The following is a 13,889-nucleotide window of genomic DNA, read 5'->3' on the forward strand; positions in this document are numbered from 1 at the left end:
GAAATTAATTAAATTTCATATTTTACATTAAAAAATTGAAAAACAGACAAAAGGAAAAATAGAAAAATAAAAAACAACAAAAATTGCATTTTTTTGTTAAAAACCTTATGCAAAAAACAGCATTTTTGAAGAAATTTTTTTTAAACAAAATTTTTCGAAAAAATTTAAAATTTTACATAAAAAATTCAAAAACAGAAAAAAAAGGAAAAATAAAAAAATAAAAACAGCACAAGTTGCATTTTTTGTTAAAAACCTTATGTAAAAAACGGCATTTTTGAAAGAAAAATTATTCTAGTAAAACTTTGTTTTTTCAAAAAGAAAATTAATTAAATTTAAATTTTTACATAAAAAAAATTATAAAACAGAAAAAAAAGTAAAAATAAAAAATAAAAAAACATCAAGATTTACATTTTTGTTTAAAAACATTGCGTAAAACACAACAATTTTTTTAAAAAAAATCATTTTAGTAAAAAAGATTTTCATTTAAAAAAATGATTCAATTCAAAACTTCAACTTCACATTAAAAAGTTTAAAAAACTGACAAATGGAAAAATGAAAAGAGAAACCTTTTGTAAAAAAAACGACGTTTTTGAAAAAAATGGGATTGTAAATGTATATTTTTTTTCAAAACAGTAAAAATTATGCAAAAGGTTTTCAACTTTTTTAAAAAAAAAACTAAATTCTAATACTTAAAGATTTGTATGAGTATCTATTTCTAAAAATTCCGGCCAAAAATTCTTCTTTTAATTGACCAGGTAATATATTATCAAAGGCAGCACGCTTATTGCAATATTCTGATGGGAAGAATTGCTGCTGGAGTTTGATTCGAAATTGTCACTGTAATCGCTTTGCATCATCCAGTATCAGCTGCCGGGAGTTCATTGCAGAGGCCAAAAAAACCCGCGTTTTGGAAAAAACGTTTTATGAAAACAAGCCTTTTTCGTCTTTAACCGCCATTTTTGAGAAAGAAAACAGATATTACAAAAACAGGCATTTTTTGACATAAATTTTAATTCAAAATTGAACTTTAAATAAAAGTTAATTTCGAAAATGCATTTGTAAAACTCAAATATATTATATTATCAAAGTATCAATTCAAAAGCATACATGAAATTCAGCTTTTTCTGAGTGTAAAAAGAGAATGATACAAATTAAACAGTCAATTAGTCACCTCAGGAAATAAGTTTTTGGATCTGAAATTATACCGGAAATACAAACAGATAATCAGTCAAAGAAATAACTTCTCAGCCGGTTATTTTAGTTACTATACAACTCAGCAGCTCGTCTCAATTTGCACGATGGAGGACATATGTTGTCTTCGTTTTCATCACCATCTGAATTTTTACTTCCCACTCTTTCAGGGTTATTGACAGCAGGAGCCCTTCTCTTGACAGTCTTTTGTGTACAAGACGCTGGTTGCTCAGATTTGAGGGAAGTTTTTTCAGATATTTTTTCACTGGCTTCATTAGATAAAATATGATCTTGGTAATCTGTATAATCATTGAGTACAGTACTAAGGATGGTTCTGGCAGACTTGATTGAATTGTTTTCAACACTCCATGCTCCCTGTACTTCTTTCAATGCATCTTGTCCAGTGTCTGTAAAAAAACACGCAAAAGAGACTGCCTGGTCAGATTTTTTGTTGTCTAACTTCAAGTGGGATCAAGTGCGTTCTCTTCTTCTATAATTGCGATAATACTCTCTGTCAACGACCCATTTTCCACTCGTCACAATCCCGATCAGGTTTCTGCTCCTGCAAATTGTCATACTCGTCAGACACGCACCAGAGGAATTTAAGTTCTCTCTCCTCCTCAAAAAATCCTAATCGATTTTCATACATTGGTCTATAGGACAACTCATAATCACAAAATTGTGCACGGACTGATCTGCTCAGTTCCATGTTGTCTGAGACTTGTAAAGTTTTGTATTCGATGTGGTTCTCGTAGAAGTCTACAGTTGTGTTTGTATGGAACAGAGACTTCTGGCAAATTCTCGATTGCAATAATGAAGACTAGAAGCTGCCTCGGAATGGAGAATGGAGGTTCAGCTACCCAGCCGAAGCACGTCTTCCTCTCCTTTATAATTGCTACATCATCATTGAAATCGGGGAAGAAGTGGGCCTGAAGATTTTCGTTCAATTTCAGATTTGATATTCATTATTCCAGCCTTTTTTAGGTGACGACGGTTGAACTCCTAAATAAATTGAAAATACAGATATTGAAAAAAACTTTCTCTCTGAAGAAATAATATGCTATTTGCGAATGAGTACGATAATTATAATAGCCCATTAATCTTTTTTTGGTCTGTTTTCATATTCTATAACAGAGGTGACTTACCTGGAATGGGAAAAAGGAAGATATCCTAGAGATGAAGAATCTCCACTGAAAGGTTTATAACTGAAAACTTAGGTTTGTAGGAAAAGGAGATTAAAATTGTCTCCGAAAAAAAATGAAAAAGTCTAACTATAGCTAAGTTGTTGAAGAGAACGAAAATAAGCGCAATGAGTTGAATTTTTGTTTGTGCACTACAATAAAAAATGACATCATTATGACGCAATAGTGACGTAATTATTACAATACTATGAGTAAGACTTCAAGCACGTGAGCTGTGCATGCTTTGATAAAATAGGAATAATATCGTAAGTAGTAAGGATTATTTTTTGTTCACATGAGTTCAGTGACCCCATACAATACATAGGAATCCCTAATTGCAGCAATCATATGAGGTAGCTGGAGTAAATTTTGTTCCAAAGAGGTCAGTGGCCCTCTTACAAAAAATGATCACGTAATTGTTCTTAATTGAGAAGATAGTAGGACGTAATTGTTAAATTACTATGGTTGAACTTTTAACGATTAATTCTGTACAATAGCAAAAAATTCGTGACAAATTTGTACTCATTAAACCTATATCGATCACCTGAGAAGATTCGTCTTTACAAAAGATTATCTCAAAAGTTGATGTTTTAAGGTCACTGAATAATTGGATTGTTGACAAGAAATTAGAGAAAACGGATGATTGCAAGATTGTCTAACTTTTGATATATTTTAGATAAATATTTGATAAAATTTTGTTATTTTGGTTACAATTTGGGTATTTTTGACAAAATTTTGCTATTTTGTGGTAAAAATGTGTATTTTTGGCAAGACTTGTGTCTCTCTGCGGCAAGTATTGGGATATTTTTACTAGAACTTGGTTCCTTTTCGCAGGAATTAGGTATTTTTGGCAAAAATTTTGTAGATTTTGGTAATAAATGGGTATTTTTGCTATGAATTGTGTAACTCATGACTAGAAACAGATATTCTTGGGGTAGAATTGTTTTTTTTTTGGCAACAGTTTGATATTTTTTGGGTAATATTTGGATATTTGGGTGTTTTTGACAATAATTGGATATTTTGAGCCACGAATTGGGTGTTTTTCACCAAGACCTGGGATCTGTTGGCAATAGTTGGGCATTTTTCACAATAATGGAGTGTTTGTTTTTCAAGAATTTGGAATTTTTTGCCAAGAATTGGGTTTTTTGGCAATAATTGGGTAATTTTTGGCAATAATTGGGTATTTTTTGGCAACGATTGGCTATTTTTGGACAAGGATTGGGTGTTTTTGGCAAGAATTGGGTATTTTTTGCCAAGAATTTGGTATTTCTTGGTATGAAATGGGTTTTTTCATTTTTTCAAGAATAGGGTATTTTTTACAAGAATTTTTTTTTTCAAGTTTTAGAATCTAAAACAACTTTTTTTGGTTTCAAGTTTTAGAATCTAAAACAAATACAAGTTTGTCCTCTTTTCACGACTTTTAGATTATGCCCATTGGATTCTGCGTTAAAAATTACGCTATAAAGATGTACTGTAACAAACAATTCCAAAAAAAAATAATTTGAGGTTTCAGGTTTCAGAAGCTGAAACTTCAGAAAAAAACCAAAAAGTGTAACTTCTAGGAGTTAAAGAAGTCACTATCAAATGCTTTGTTCAAAAACAACATATAGAGAGTTGATATAGCATACCATTCTCGATAAAACTATTTTGTAGTTTGAGGTTTGAGAAACTAAAACTGCAAAAAAAACCCAAACCCATAATCTATAATTGACCGTGAAATTACCACCATTGAACTTCACTTCGAAAAATACCCTCTAAAGTTGTACTGTAGTATACATTTTCGACCAAAAAAAAATTTAGTTTGAGGTTTCAGAATCTGAAACTACGAAAAAAAAAACAACTTTTCAGTGATGGTTTTCTGTGTTTTAGTATTTTTCATTGAAATCTGTGTTAAAAAATTTCAACCGATTATTAGAACAACTTTATATACAACTTTTTTTAACGGTTTCGGGTTTTTGAAACTGAAACTACCGAGAAAAAAAAACAGAAACTACCAAAAGAAAATGCCAAAAAATCGGTTTCTTGCATGCTTTCACATCATGAGTAAAAAAAAATTTAAAAAAAAATTAAATTTTCAAAAAAACTTTTGAGAAGCTTTTGCGAAAAACTTCCAATAATTTGAAATTATTGAAAACAAAACTTCATTAATAATCGAAAATTAAAAAAAAATTGATAATCGAAAAAGTTATGCGTAAATGAAAAGTTTGAAAGTAAAAGTTCTGCAGATGAATTTTATTAGGTAGATAAGATTAGCTGAAGTGCATTAGAGCGGATGCATTTCCCTGGGGTAATTACGATAATTACCCCTGGGTAATTACGATAAGATGACAGGTCTATTGTTCTCACTCTCTTTTTTAGGTACGTCTTTGGAAAATTGATGAAATTAGGCTATAGGTAATCTTTATACATAGGTACGTCCTTTTACCCCCCCCCCCCCCAGCTCTGCTCGCCTACTACTACTCATTTGCTCATTCAGAAATGGGATCTTTTCCGTTTGTGCCCCCCAGTACGTTATGCGCCCCCCAGTTACAGAGCACGTGTCATTACATAGTAAATCATTATGTAAAGTTATTGCACGTGCGTCTGGGGGATGCAAATAATATGCACCCACTAAGCTGGGGGGGGGGGGGGGGGGGGGGCACAAACGGAAAAGATCCCAGAAATGAAGTTAGCGCTAATATAAAGCAATTGTTATCGGTTGATTTGCAATGCAGTTGAAGCTTAGTGGTTAAGATGTCTGACCACAACTTTTATGTTGTGAATTTTGTCAGAAGCTTTTCTGAAGATTAAGCTCATTGGAAGGACTTTGCCATTGATTTTGTTGCATTGATTTTTAGCTGTTTGTTGCAGCGATTATTCGCCTTGTTGTTTCTGCTTTCAAGTTGCCGTAGTAAATATCACAGAAACTGACTGTTCCAAAAATTAAAAATTATTTCACTTTATGTAATTGAATTGGAAGTTTTTGCAGGCTTAGTTTTTTAACCTTCTCAACTTCAATTTGAAATAATATAACGTCATTATAGCCAATGGAGTTTAAATTGCATCGAGAAAGCTCGAGCGGTTTGTTTACAAAAAAGCGTTGCTTTCTCTTTTTTTGTTTAGGCAATTAAAAGAGCTAATATTCAGTTTTGGGTCTGATTACTTCGTTTTCAAAGATAAAATCCATCTGGCTGTAAACAGATTTCGTCTGAATGAGTTTGTAACATATTCGACATATGGAAATGCAAGTCTAGCCCATGTTTGCAAAGTTAATAGGCTTTATGCTTGATAGTAAGCTGTCACGTGGTTTTGTCTTTGCATGTTTGAAGTGATTGATTTTGAACACCAAAATTATAGGCGTGTTTTACAATCTTCAAGCTGCGATTACAAATAAAACTTTATCGTTTGTTTTCACCTAATTCTAATCGCAATTACATGTTAGCTATCAATATTGCCTGTCGTTTGTTGTTAGATTGTGAGCTTGATTAGTAGGGAATGTTTGAGTGAATGGGTTGATAGCAGTTTATTGCCATTTCCCCTCTATTCTGGTTCGTTCTTGGGCTTTTAACTACTTCTGGCTCAGTTAGGAGTTAGAATAGACCGTTGCCCTACCTAACATAACTGTTGAAATGGTTAGGAGGGGGTGTAGGTAATATAGTGTTGAGGTAGACTCCTTGGTGGCAGAGCTTTAAATGAAGTTCATGCATTTTATGACAATGAGATTTGCGCAATGTTTTTTCCCTTTATCCAAGCTCGATTCTTGGAACTGTTTTCTCGGCATCCGCCTGCGCCGGTGGAATATCGCCATCTGCAATTCACATTTATCTATAGCATTATAATGATAATTATTAATTGTAATTGACAGTTCCACATGTTATTAGTTTTTGTCACATATGGTAATCGAAACTCGAATATTGATCGCGGGTGTGTGTGTGGGGGGGGGGGGGGGGGGTATAACGGGTCATCATTCATTTGATAGATTAGATTGAAAACAACCTTTCTCTTTCACATATCCAAGTTAACCTGGCGCTTATCTGCAGGGCACGGGTACATTTTGAAACTAGGAGTTCATGGAGTCCTCTGGAGCCCAGAACAGAAAAGACCTCTTGAAATTCATTTTTTCCCCGAAATACCTATGATGAATTTTCTAAAAGCTTATCCCAAACGCATGTCTTTGTTGGCACTGTTCATTACGTCCGCTTGAAATATAAATTACCAGTGTGTGGGTGTGGACTCCATTCACTGATTGGAGGGCTTTGCGGCCACTGCATGGTGGAATTTGAGTACGTCTTCGGGGTTTGTTTGAATGGTGTATTCGTCGGGTTGTTGGCCAAACGTCTCGAATCTTTCCTTGTCCCATCTCGGGCATCGAATCAGCCAGTGAAGGCTATTCTCCTCGTCTTCCGTGCAGTGCGGGCATAAATTACCACTGAAATAAATTATAGCTGCAAAGCGAGAGACGATAATTGAGGACGTCTCTATTATTTGCTCTCGTTGGGAATTTGTATAGTGCACGCTTCATTTGTCGTCTGTACCACTTGACTTCTATACGAGTGACTATCTGTATGATATAAATTGCTGTCATTCCAAAATTCAGTTGGCTTTAGTATTTCCGGGGGTTTGGCGACTTTTGGATATGATCTATGTCAATTTTTTGAGGAGTTTCTGTTAACGAAAATTGGTTAATTTAACTCAAATTTTGACATGTTTCTGTCTATCTTATGACGTTTTCTGCATTTTTTTTTGGTTCAGAAGTTTTTTTTCAGTTCTTTTTTAACTATTCTGTGGGCTTTATCACTCGTTCGCTGTTTGTTTTTTAGTTGAGTTTTGATTAGAGGAGAATATTGAAGTCAATTCTCGTTTCGAGGTCAGTTCTTGAGCTGGCAACTACTTTTGGTTCAGCTAGGAGTTTTACAGGTTTGGCCACTGAAAAGAGACACCTGAATGTCCGCCAGGCACTTGTACACTTAATTTTTTCTACAGATTGCTGCATTTGTTGCCTCTGCTTTAATTCTTATTTTAGTTGTCTGTCGTTCGGACTGTCAGCAATTGTGTGTATACCGTATCAAAAAGTTTCTAGAAAACAATTGTCGGGAAATCGCATTTTACAGGACTCTTGTAAGACATATTTTCAGTTTTTTCTTTCATTTCCTCGGTTTTCTCCGTATGTATAGCATTCCTTTGTTCATCTATCATTTTGGATGTGACTTTTTTTAACGAAAACTTGCAATTATAATAGTCCTGGGGCCTGTTTTACGCTATTTTTGCCTGACCGATTTTTGGTCTGACCCATTTGACTTTTCGTCCTCCGGAACGGGATAAACAGGTAGCGCTCAAGGGGCATTAATTGTTCGAGCAGCTCTCCTAGAGCCTTACGTCTTACTAGTCGCGAATTATGCGATTCACCGAAACTGTTTTGAAGAGACCATTTTACGGTGTGAAGGGCGGTTCTTATTATGTTCTAGTTATGTTCATATTGTTTGCTGATATCTTATTTTTGCTCTTCAAGTGGTTATTGCTCCAGTAAAGTTTTCTTGCTCCTCACTGGTGCTTCGGTAAAAGTTTTATTTCTGGTTAATTCAGGGTCTTGTTTTTTCTTTTTTCACTCGGATCTCCATTTTGCTTTTACCTCTAAGATTTTTTGATTTTTTAATAGCCGCACACCGATAGCTGGGGCTATTATTGACCTTCTCTTGGTTTTTTATTTCCTCCTCGAGATTTTTGTTACAAGTATATGACGTCAAAACCACGTCAAATCTGCTTTTTTTGTTCATTCGTTTATGCGAATTCCACTGAAGTGCGTGCGTGACGTCGTTTCTCTTAGTGGAGCGAGTTTTTTGTTCATTCGCATGATGAAGTTTAAGATTAAGAGATAAGATCAAGTGAATGTTTCATTCTAAACTCTTAAAGTTAACTGAGGTAGAAATAACTCATAAAGATTCTCAATCAAATTGTAACATGGCATCCTTTAATGAAATGAGTAATTATTTGTTGGTCTGTCTTTTTATTCTTCGCAGATCTACGAAGCTATTGGGGCTCTTTTCTGGCAATCTGCCAGCTCTGGCTCTGACTCATTAGACATTCTGCCTCATTCTTTAATGATTAAGTGGATAGTCATTGAGTTTTAAAATTTGGAAAATGGGGATTGGATTTAAACATGCATACTGATGACATAAGCGTCAAAAACTGCATAGCGTAATTATAGCCGTTACTGGTGTAAATTAACTTTTTTTCATGCATGTTTTTCCATTGAGAGGGCAAGGTTATCTCCCTTACACGCTCATTTGCTTTTGAGACATTAGCTTATAATTAACTTGTAACTTATTGAGTGGGTAATTGGGGGAAGACGGGAAAAGCTGTTGAACTTTTGTAGCGTTTTTTTTTGCGACAACGTTGCTCGATCATAGATAGCAGGAAATTTTCGAATTTTTATCTTAAAAATATAAGCTAGATACAGTAAATTAAATTGTTTACGATAAAACCCTTTCTCAGCCTAGTTTTCTTTTGCGGTCCTTGAAATATTGAAGTATGTTACCGGTTGCCGTATATTGACTTCGCTTTCTCTTATTTTGTTCAATCAATACGTTTCTCTAATTTTTGATAAAAGCGTGGCATAAGTTTCTTGGGGGGTCTGTTCCTGTCCTGACTTTTTAAGCACTCGTATGTCTAGTATGAAATTTTATGTCCTATGTTGAGGTGTTTAAACTTATGGTCCCTTCTTGCTTCTTTCATTTCGCGGTTTAGCTGTGTAAATCACTGCTGAAAGTGGATCCTTTATTTGAATAAATTGTTGTTTGAAATATTCTCCGGCAGGGATAAGTTGTTTTGCCACCGGCTTCAAATATCAGATTTCGAATTGCATGGTAAACCCTTCGAGTGTTGAAATACCATTTCTAGTTGTGGGAACGGAATTGGCAAGTTAAGTTGTAGGATTTAATCCCTAGTTGACAAATCTTTGATTATTCTAACCCGTCGGGGTATCCTACTTTGAGGCACAATTTACAATGTTGAAATGAAACTTAGAACCTTTCATAAACTTTTAGATTAAGCAAAGTTTTACATGACTGAAGTATAGTGACGAGCTTGCTACTAAGTTGCGTCGTTTCTTTCCAAAAGAGCAAAGTTGAGTAGCTTTAACTATAGATTTCCATTTCTTTGATACTTTGTGAGGAATTCGGTATAAAATGGTGTGTTTGTGGAGGTGTATTTCTCTATGAGAAGAACCAGACACTAAAACCATAGGAGTTAATTTGATTAAGACTGGCTCTTGTTCAAATTCTCTGGAAAGTTGCTCTACAATTGTGCCCTGCATGCTTTGTAAGTTGCTTGAGTGGATTTAGAATGAATATGACGTATTGCCAAGTAATGCTTGTTGTTTTGTTTTCTCTTTTCCTTTTACTTTATAACTCCTCTTCCCCTTTTGAGCCTCTCGTGGTTTCCGATTAGGAATTCTTAACTTGATCTCTTTCGCGTATGGCGACGTATGCAAAGTTTGCCAATAACCACCAATGTTTATGCCCCCCTTTGTAAACTACATTCCCCTTTGCGCAACTTAAGTGTTGTACTTAACTATCTCCCACCGAAATAACAAATCATATTTACATGCAATAGTTTGTATGTATTATTGTGGAGTCGTGGCGATTTTCCAAGTCACGCAAGAGACACGGCACATATTAACATACCTCTCTGTGACGTATGGTTTTCATTAATAGCATTTGTATGGTGAATTCATGCTGCTTTGAACATAGCATGCTGTTTACGAGCACTGTTACGGTCTTTAAGTTGTTTTTAGTACTTTATTTGAAAATGGACCGAACAGATGCTAAAATAATTTTTGCCTAGTTGAGATGCTTGATTATTTTTAAATATATGATGCGATTATCAGTTTGGTCTTAACAATATTCATAAACTCAGTTGTTAAATATAATTTTGTGGATTGATGTGAAATTGCTTTAGGAGCCAATCATAATTGTGCAATGAAGTTTTTCTTTCAATTCAGAAAATCTTTTCAATTTTACCAAACATAAAAATTAATGTGCTGAATAAATTAATTAGAGCAAAAAAAACAGTTTCCAAATAAATTTGCAAAATAAATAATTTGCGTAGCATTTTAAAATTTAAGTGGTATTCCGAAAGCTAGTGGTCCTGTCTAGATGGGCAAAATTGTAGCAATTATATTAGTCGTGTGGTCGTTTTTACGCAATTTCTTGTTCGACCGATTTTTCGTCTGACCGATTTGACTTATCGTCCTCAAAAACGGGATTAACAGGAAATGCCCGGAAGGCATTAATTTCTATTAGAGCCTTACCGTTTACTAGACTCTGAGTCTGCGATTCACTGAAACTGTTTTGAAGATATATTTTCATGGTGTGAAAAACAGCTTGACCATTTTTGCACTTTTGTGCAAAGACATTCCTCCGCTCGTTTGAGTGATTTGACTTTTGGAGTGACTTTTTCACTCTTGACTTCTTGAATTTTGCGTGATTTCGCTTGTTTTCAGATAGTGTAAAAGCTGGTGTAGTTGAGTAGTGAGAGCTCAGTCTGGCGTCCGGAGACCGAGGGTGCGAACCCTTATTAAGCCGGAATATTTTGCATTTTTCGTTAGTCAAGGCTCGCTTCAATTATAACAGGCCCTGACGCATATTAATAGCTCAGTTAAAACTGGGACCGTATATGGTAATTTTATCACTAGGAGCTAGGCCTAATTAATAAAAAGGTGTCAATTTTGGTAGGCAGACGGAATAGAAGAGCCCACTTTTCAATGCTAGTATTATGAATGGCGATGTTTGTTGTGTTGACAGACTTTGGCGTGGTTCGAGGAGGATGAAGACGAGGTTGTGACTGCATTCGTAGAGCCATTCGTGATTCTATTGATCCTGATAGCCAATGCCACTGTTGGAGTCTGGCAAGAGAGAAATGCCGAGAGTGCTATTGAGGCACTCAAGGAGTACGAACCAGAAGTCGCCAAGGTTCCATCTTTTTCTTCACATTCAAATTTTTGCTCAATTGTCGGAAATGTTTCCTCGCACTCCCCATTTCACTTTTATAGTAGTAAATGAAAGTTGTAATGGCTATCCCTCCCTCTTATTAGTTTATGCAAACCATATTCTATTCAGATACACGCAGTAATTAAATCAAACATGCTCATGTGAAAAAAATGGTCAGGGTGAGAAAGGGAGCAGTTCGCAATCGCCTTTCAAAGATTTTTCACATTGATTTGTTGACGAGGACAGCTTCTAAAGTAGCGGAACGGTAAACAAAAAGTAGATTCAGTTCATTACTGGTCTTTACAAGACTCCCAGTTTTACCCATGTCAATCTAGGGAATTTTTTCTGACAAAAATCTATTTATTTTTGCGTAGATATTACTACTATAGATACTTGCAAAAAGTTTTTTTAGTTGAAATTTGAAGTTGGTAGATTTAGACATATTGAACTTGCGAGATAATGCGACAATTTATTTGTCTGTTTGTTTATAGGTATGGCGTGCAGATCGCAGTGCGGTACAGAAGATTAAAGCGAGGGATCTGTGTCCTGGTGACATCGTGGAGGTGTCTGTGGGAGACAAGGTTCCGGCTGACCTCAGACTCATCCAGATCAAGTCCACCACCCTCTCTATCGACCAGTCTATTCTCACAGGTATGCTACATTGGAAAAATCAACCTGAAAGATATATTATGAACTGAATTACAAATAATGTATCTTCATAAAACACATTGTCATGTATTAAGTTATGTGAGCAGCGAGGGAGTTAAAAAAACCGACATGAGAACTATTTTCGGATCTTTTCCGTTTGTTCCCCCCCAGGTTAATGGTTGCATATTATTTGTACTGGGGGGGGCAGAAACGGAAAAGCTCCCTATTTTCCTTTTAGAACCGAGTCCATAATTCATCCGTGTCACGGTAGAAGGTAAATATAGGTCGCGAGCTTAAATATATTATTTAGCGTTTCTATTTGTCCGAAAATCTGTAAGTTCAATCCAGATAAGGAGCAGCTCTAGCTTGAAACACGCACGTTCAAGTCTTAAAATGCCAGATCTCTGCAGTGCTAGATTTCAAAATTTAAAGTCTTTCGAGCAAGCTTACGCGACTCTAGCTAAAGTCATTTCGAAGTTCTGGCTTGGTATGACAGATTTTCTCAGCGACTTCAGAGTCACGTGACCTATAGTAGAACAATGCATTTGCCTTTAACTGAGTAGTACCAGCGAAGCTCTTAATGCATCTCAGATGCTGGCAATGAGATATGCAATTGTGTGTCTGTGTGATAATTAGGTGAGAGCGTGAGTGTGATCAAGCACACTGACGACATCCCAGATGCGAAAGCTGTGAACCAGGACAAGAAGAACATCCTCTTCTCAGGCACCAATGTGGCTGGAGGCAAGGGACTCGGAGTAGTAGTAGGCACAGGACTCACCACTGAAATAGGTAGGTTGTTGTCACCTGCTGAATCTACTATGGAAACTTTCTTGTTTTGCGTCGATTGATTTTGTCAATTATAAAGATTAGAATGTGGTTTATCCTTTGCGAGAACTCTTTCCCATGTTTTTCTAGGTTTCATATGTTAAATTGCCCTCGAAAATTTATGTTGTCTGTCTTTTACGCAAAATTTTTGAATGGACGATTTAATTATTTGGACTGACTTTTTAACCCTTTTGTTTTGCGTAGTTGAAATTGCTCTCTTATCACAATCTGAACTGAATTGGCGACAGTTTACTCTAAAAGTCAAACGAAATGTGCGGCAATTGATTTCATATTAAGGGCAGAAAGAGTATGTGAGTTTGGGGGTTTTTTAGTCATCAGTATTCTCTCCAATCTCCGCTTTTCCTTGTTTAGGAATCTAGGAGGTCAAGTTATAGAATGATAGATAATAAGAAAACGAAAGTTTTGAAAGCCCCTGCAGTTTTAAAGCCTTTTCTTAATTTTCCGATACATCGATTGCATTGCCGGGTTATTAGTTTTACAAGTATCTCACCATCATAACATCCTCACGGAATTTTATTCCCTCGATGAGATTTATTAATAACCCCCTTTTGGAGCAAAAAGAAGGATCTCCGAGGTCGTGGAAACCGAAAACGCCTAAAACCTGTCGATTTTTTCAATGCTTGACCCTCCTGCCCCATTGGTTTTTGTAAAATTCAATTTTCTAAAAAGTACCGGATCACAGTAGCAACTTGGCCTCCAGCAATATTACCCTTGCAAAAATCCAGCATATTTTTTCTGGTCAAAGTTTAGTGTTTTTAGCGACCGTCTATTGCCTGTGTTAAGTTGGAGAGTTGAGCAACTGAACTTGCTCTTTTATGTATCGATATCTTAAGAAAGAATCGATACTAAGAGATATGTATTAAAATATTCAAAAATCCAACAGTCTATGACTGATTTTTGTCCTGTTTCAAGAGTATTTCTAAACTTTACAAGAGTACCTTACAAGAGAAATTTCAATTGACGATCATCATATTGTTGCGGGTTGAGAGATTGCGTTTTCCGAAAAATGTACAACAGTGGTTGATATCTGCTTTTGATTTTGCCTCAAATTTTTTTG

The 13,889-nt window shown here is 35.4% G+C and overlaps 1 protein-coding gene across 1 annotated transcript in view; it reads left to right on the forward strand.

Annotated features, from left to right (window-relative positions):
- Window positions 1-13,889, forward strand: part of LOC142354791 (sarcoplasmic/endoplasmic reticulum calcium ATPase 1-like) — a gene marked incomplete at its 3' end in the record, with an annotated part of 52,396 nt that overhangs the window by 12,982 nt on the left and 25,525 nt on the right. The window contains exons 4-6 of the mRNA XM_075407168.1: window positions 11,153-11,320; window positions 11,830-11,989; window positions 12,623-12,775. Of these exons, the coding sequence (XP_075263283.1) occupies window positions 11,153-11,320; window positions 11,830-11,989; window positions 12,623-12,775 (481 nt within the window). The remainder of the gene's footprint in view (window positions 1-11,152; window positions 11,321-11,829; window positions 11,990-12,622; window positions 12,776-13,889) is intronic.

This window comes from Convolutriloba macropyga (genome assembly GCF_964194025.1).
Source record: "Convolutriloba macropyga chromosome 13 unlocalized genomic scaffold, txConMacr16.3 SUPER_13_unloc_1, whole genome shotgun sequence".
Taxonomy (NCBI): domain Eukaryota; kingdom Metazoa; phylum Xenacoelomorpha; order Acoela; family Convolutidae; genus Convolutriloba; species Convolutriloba macropyga.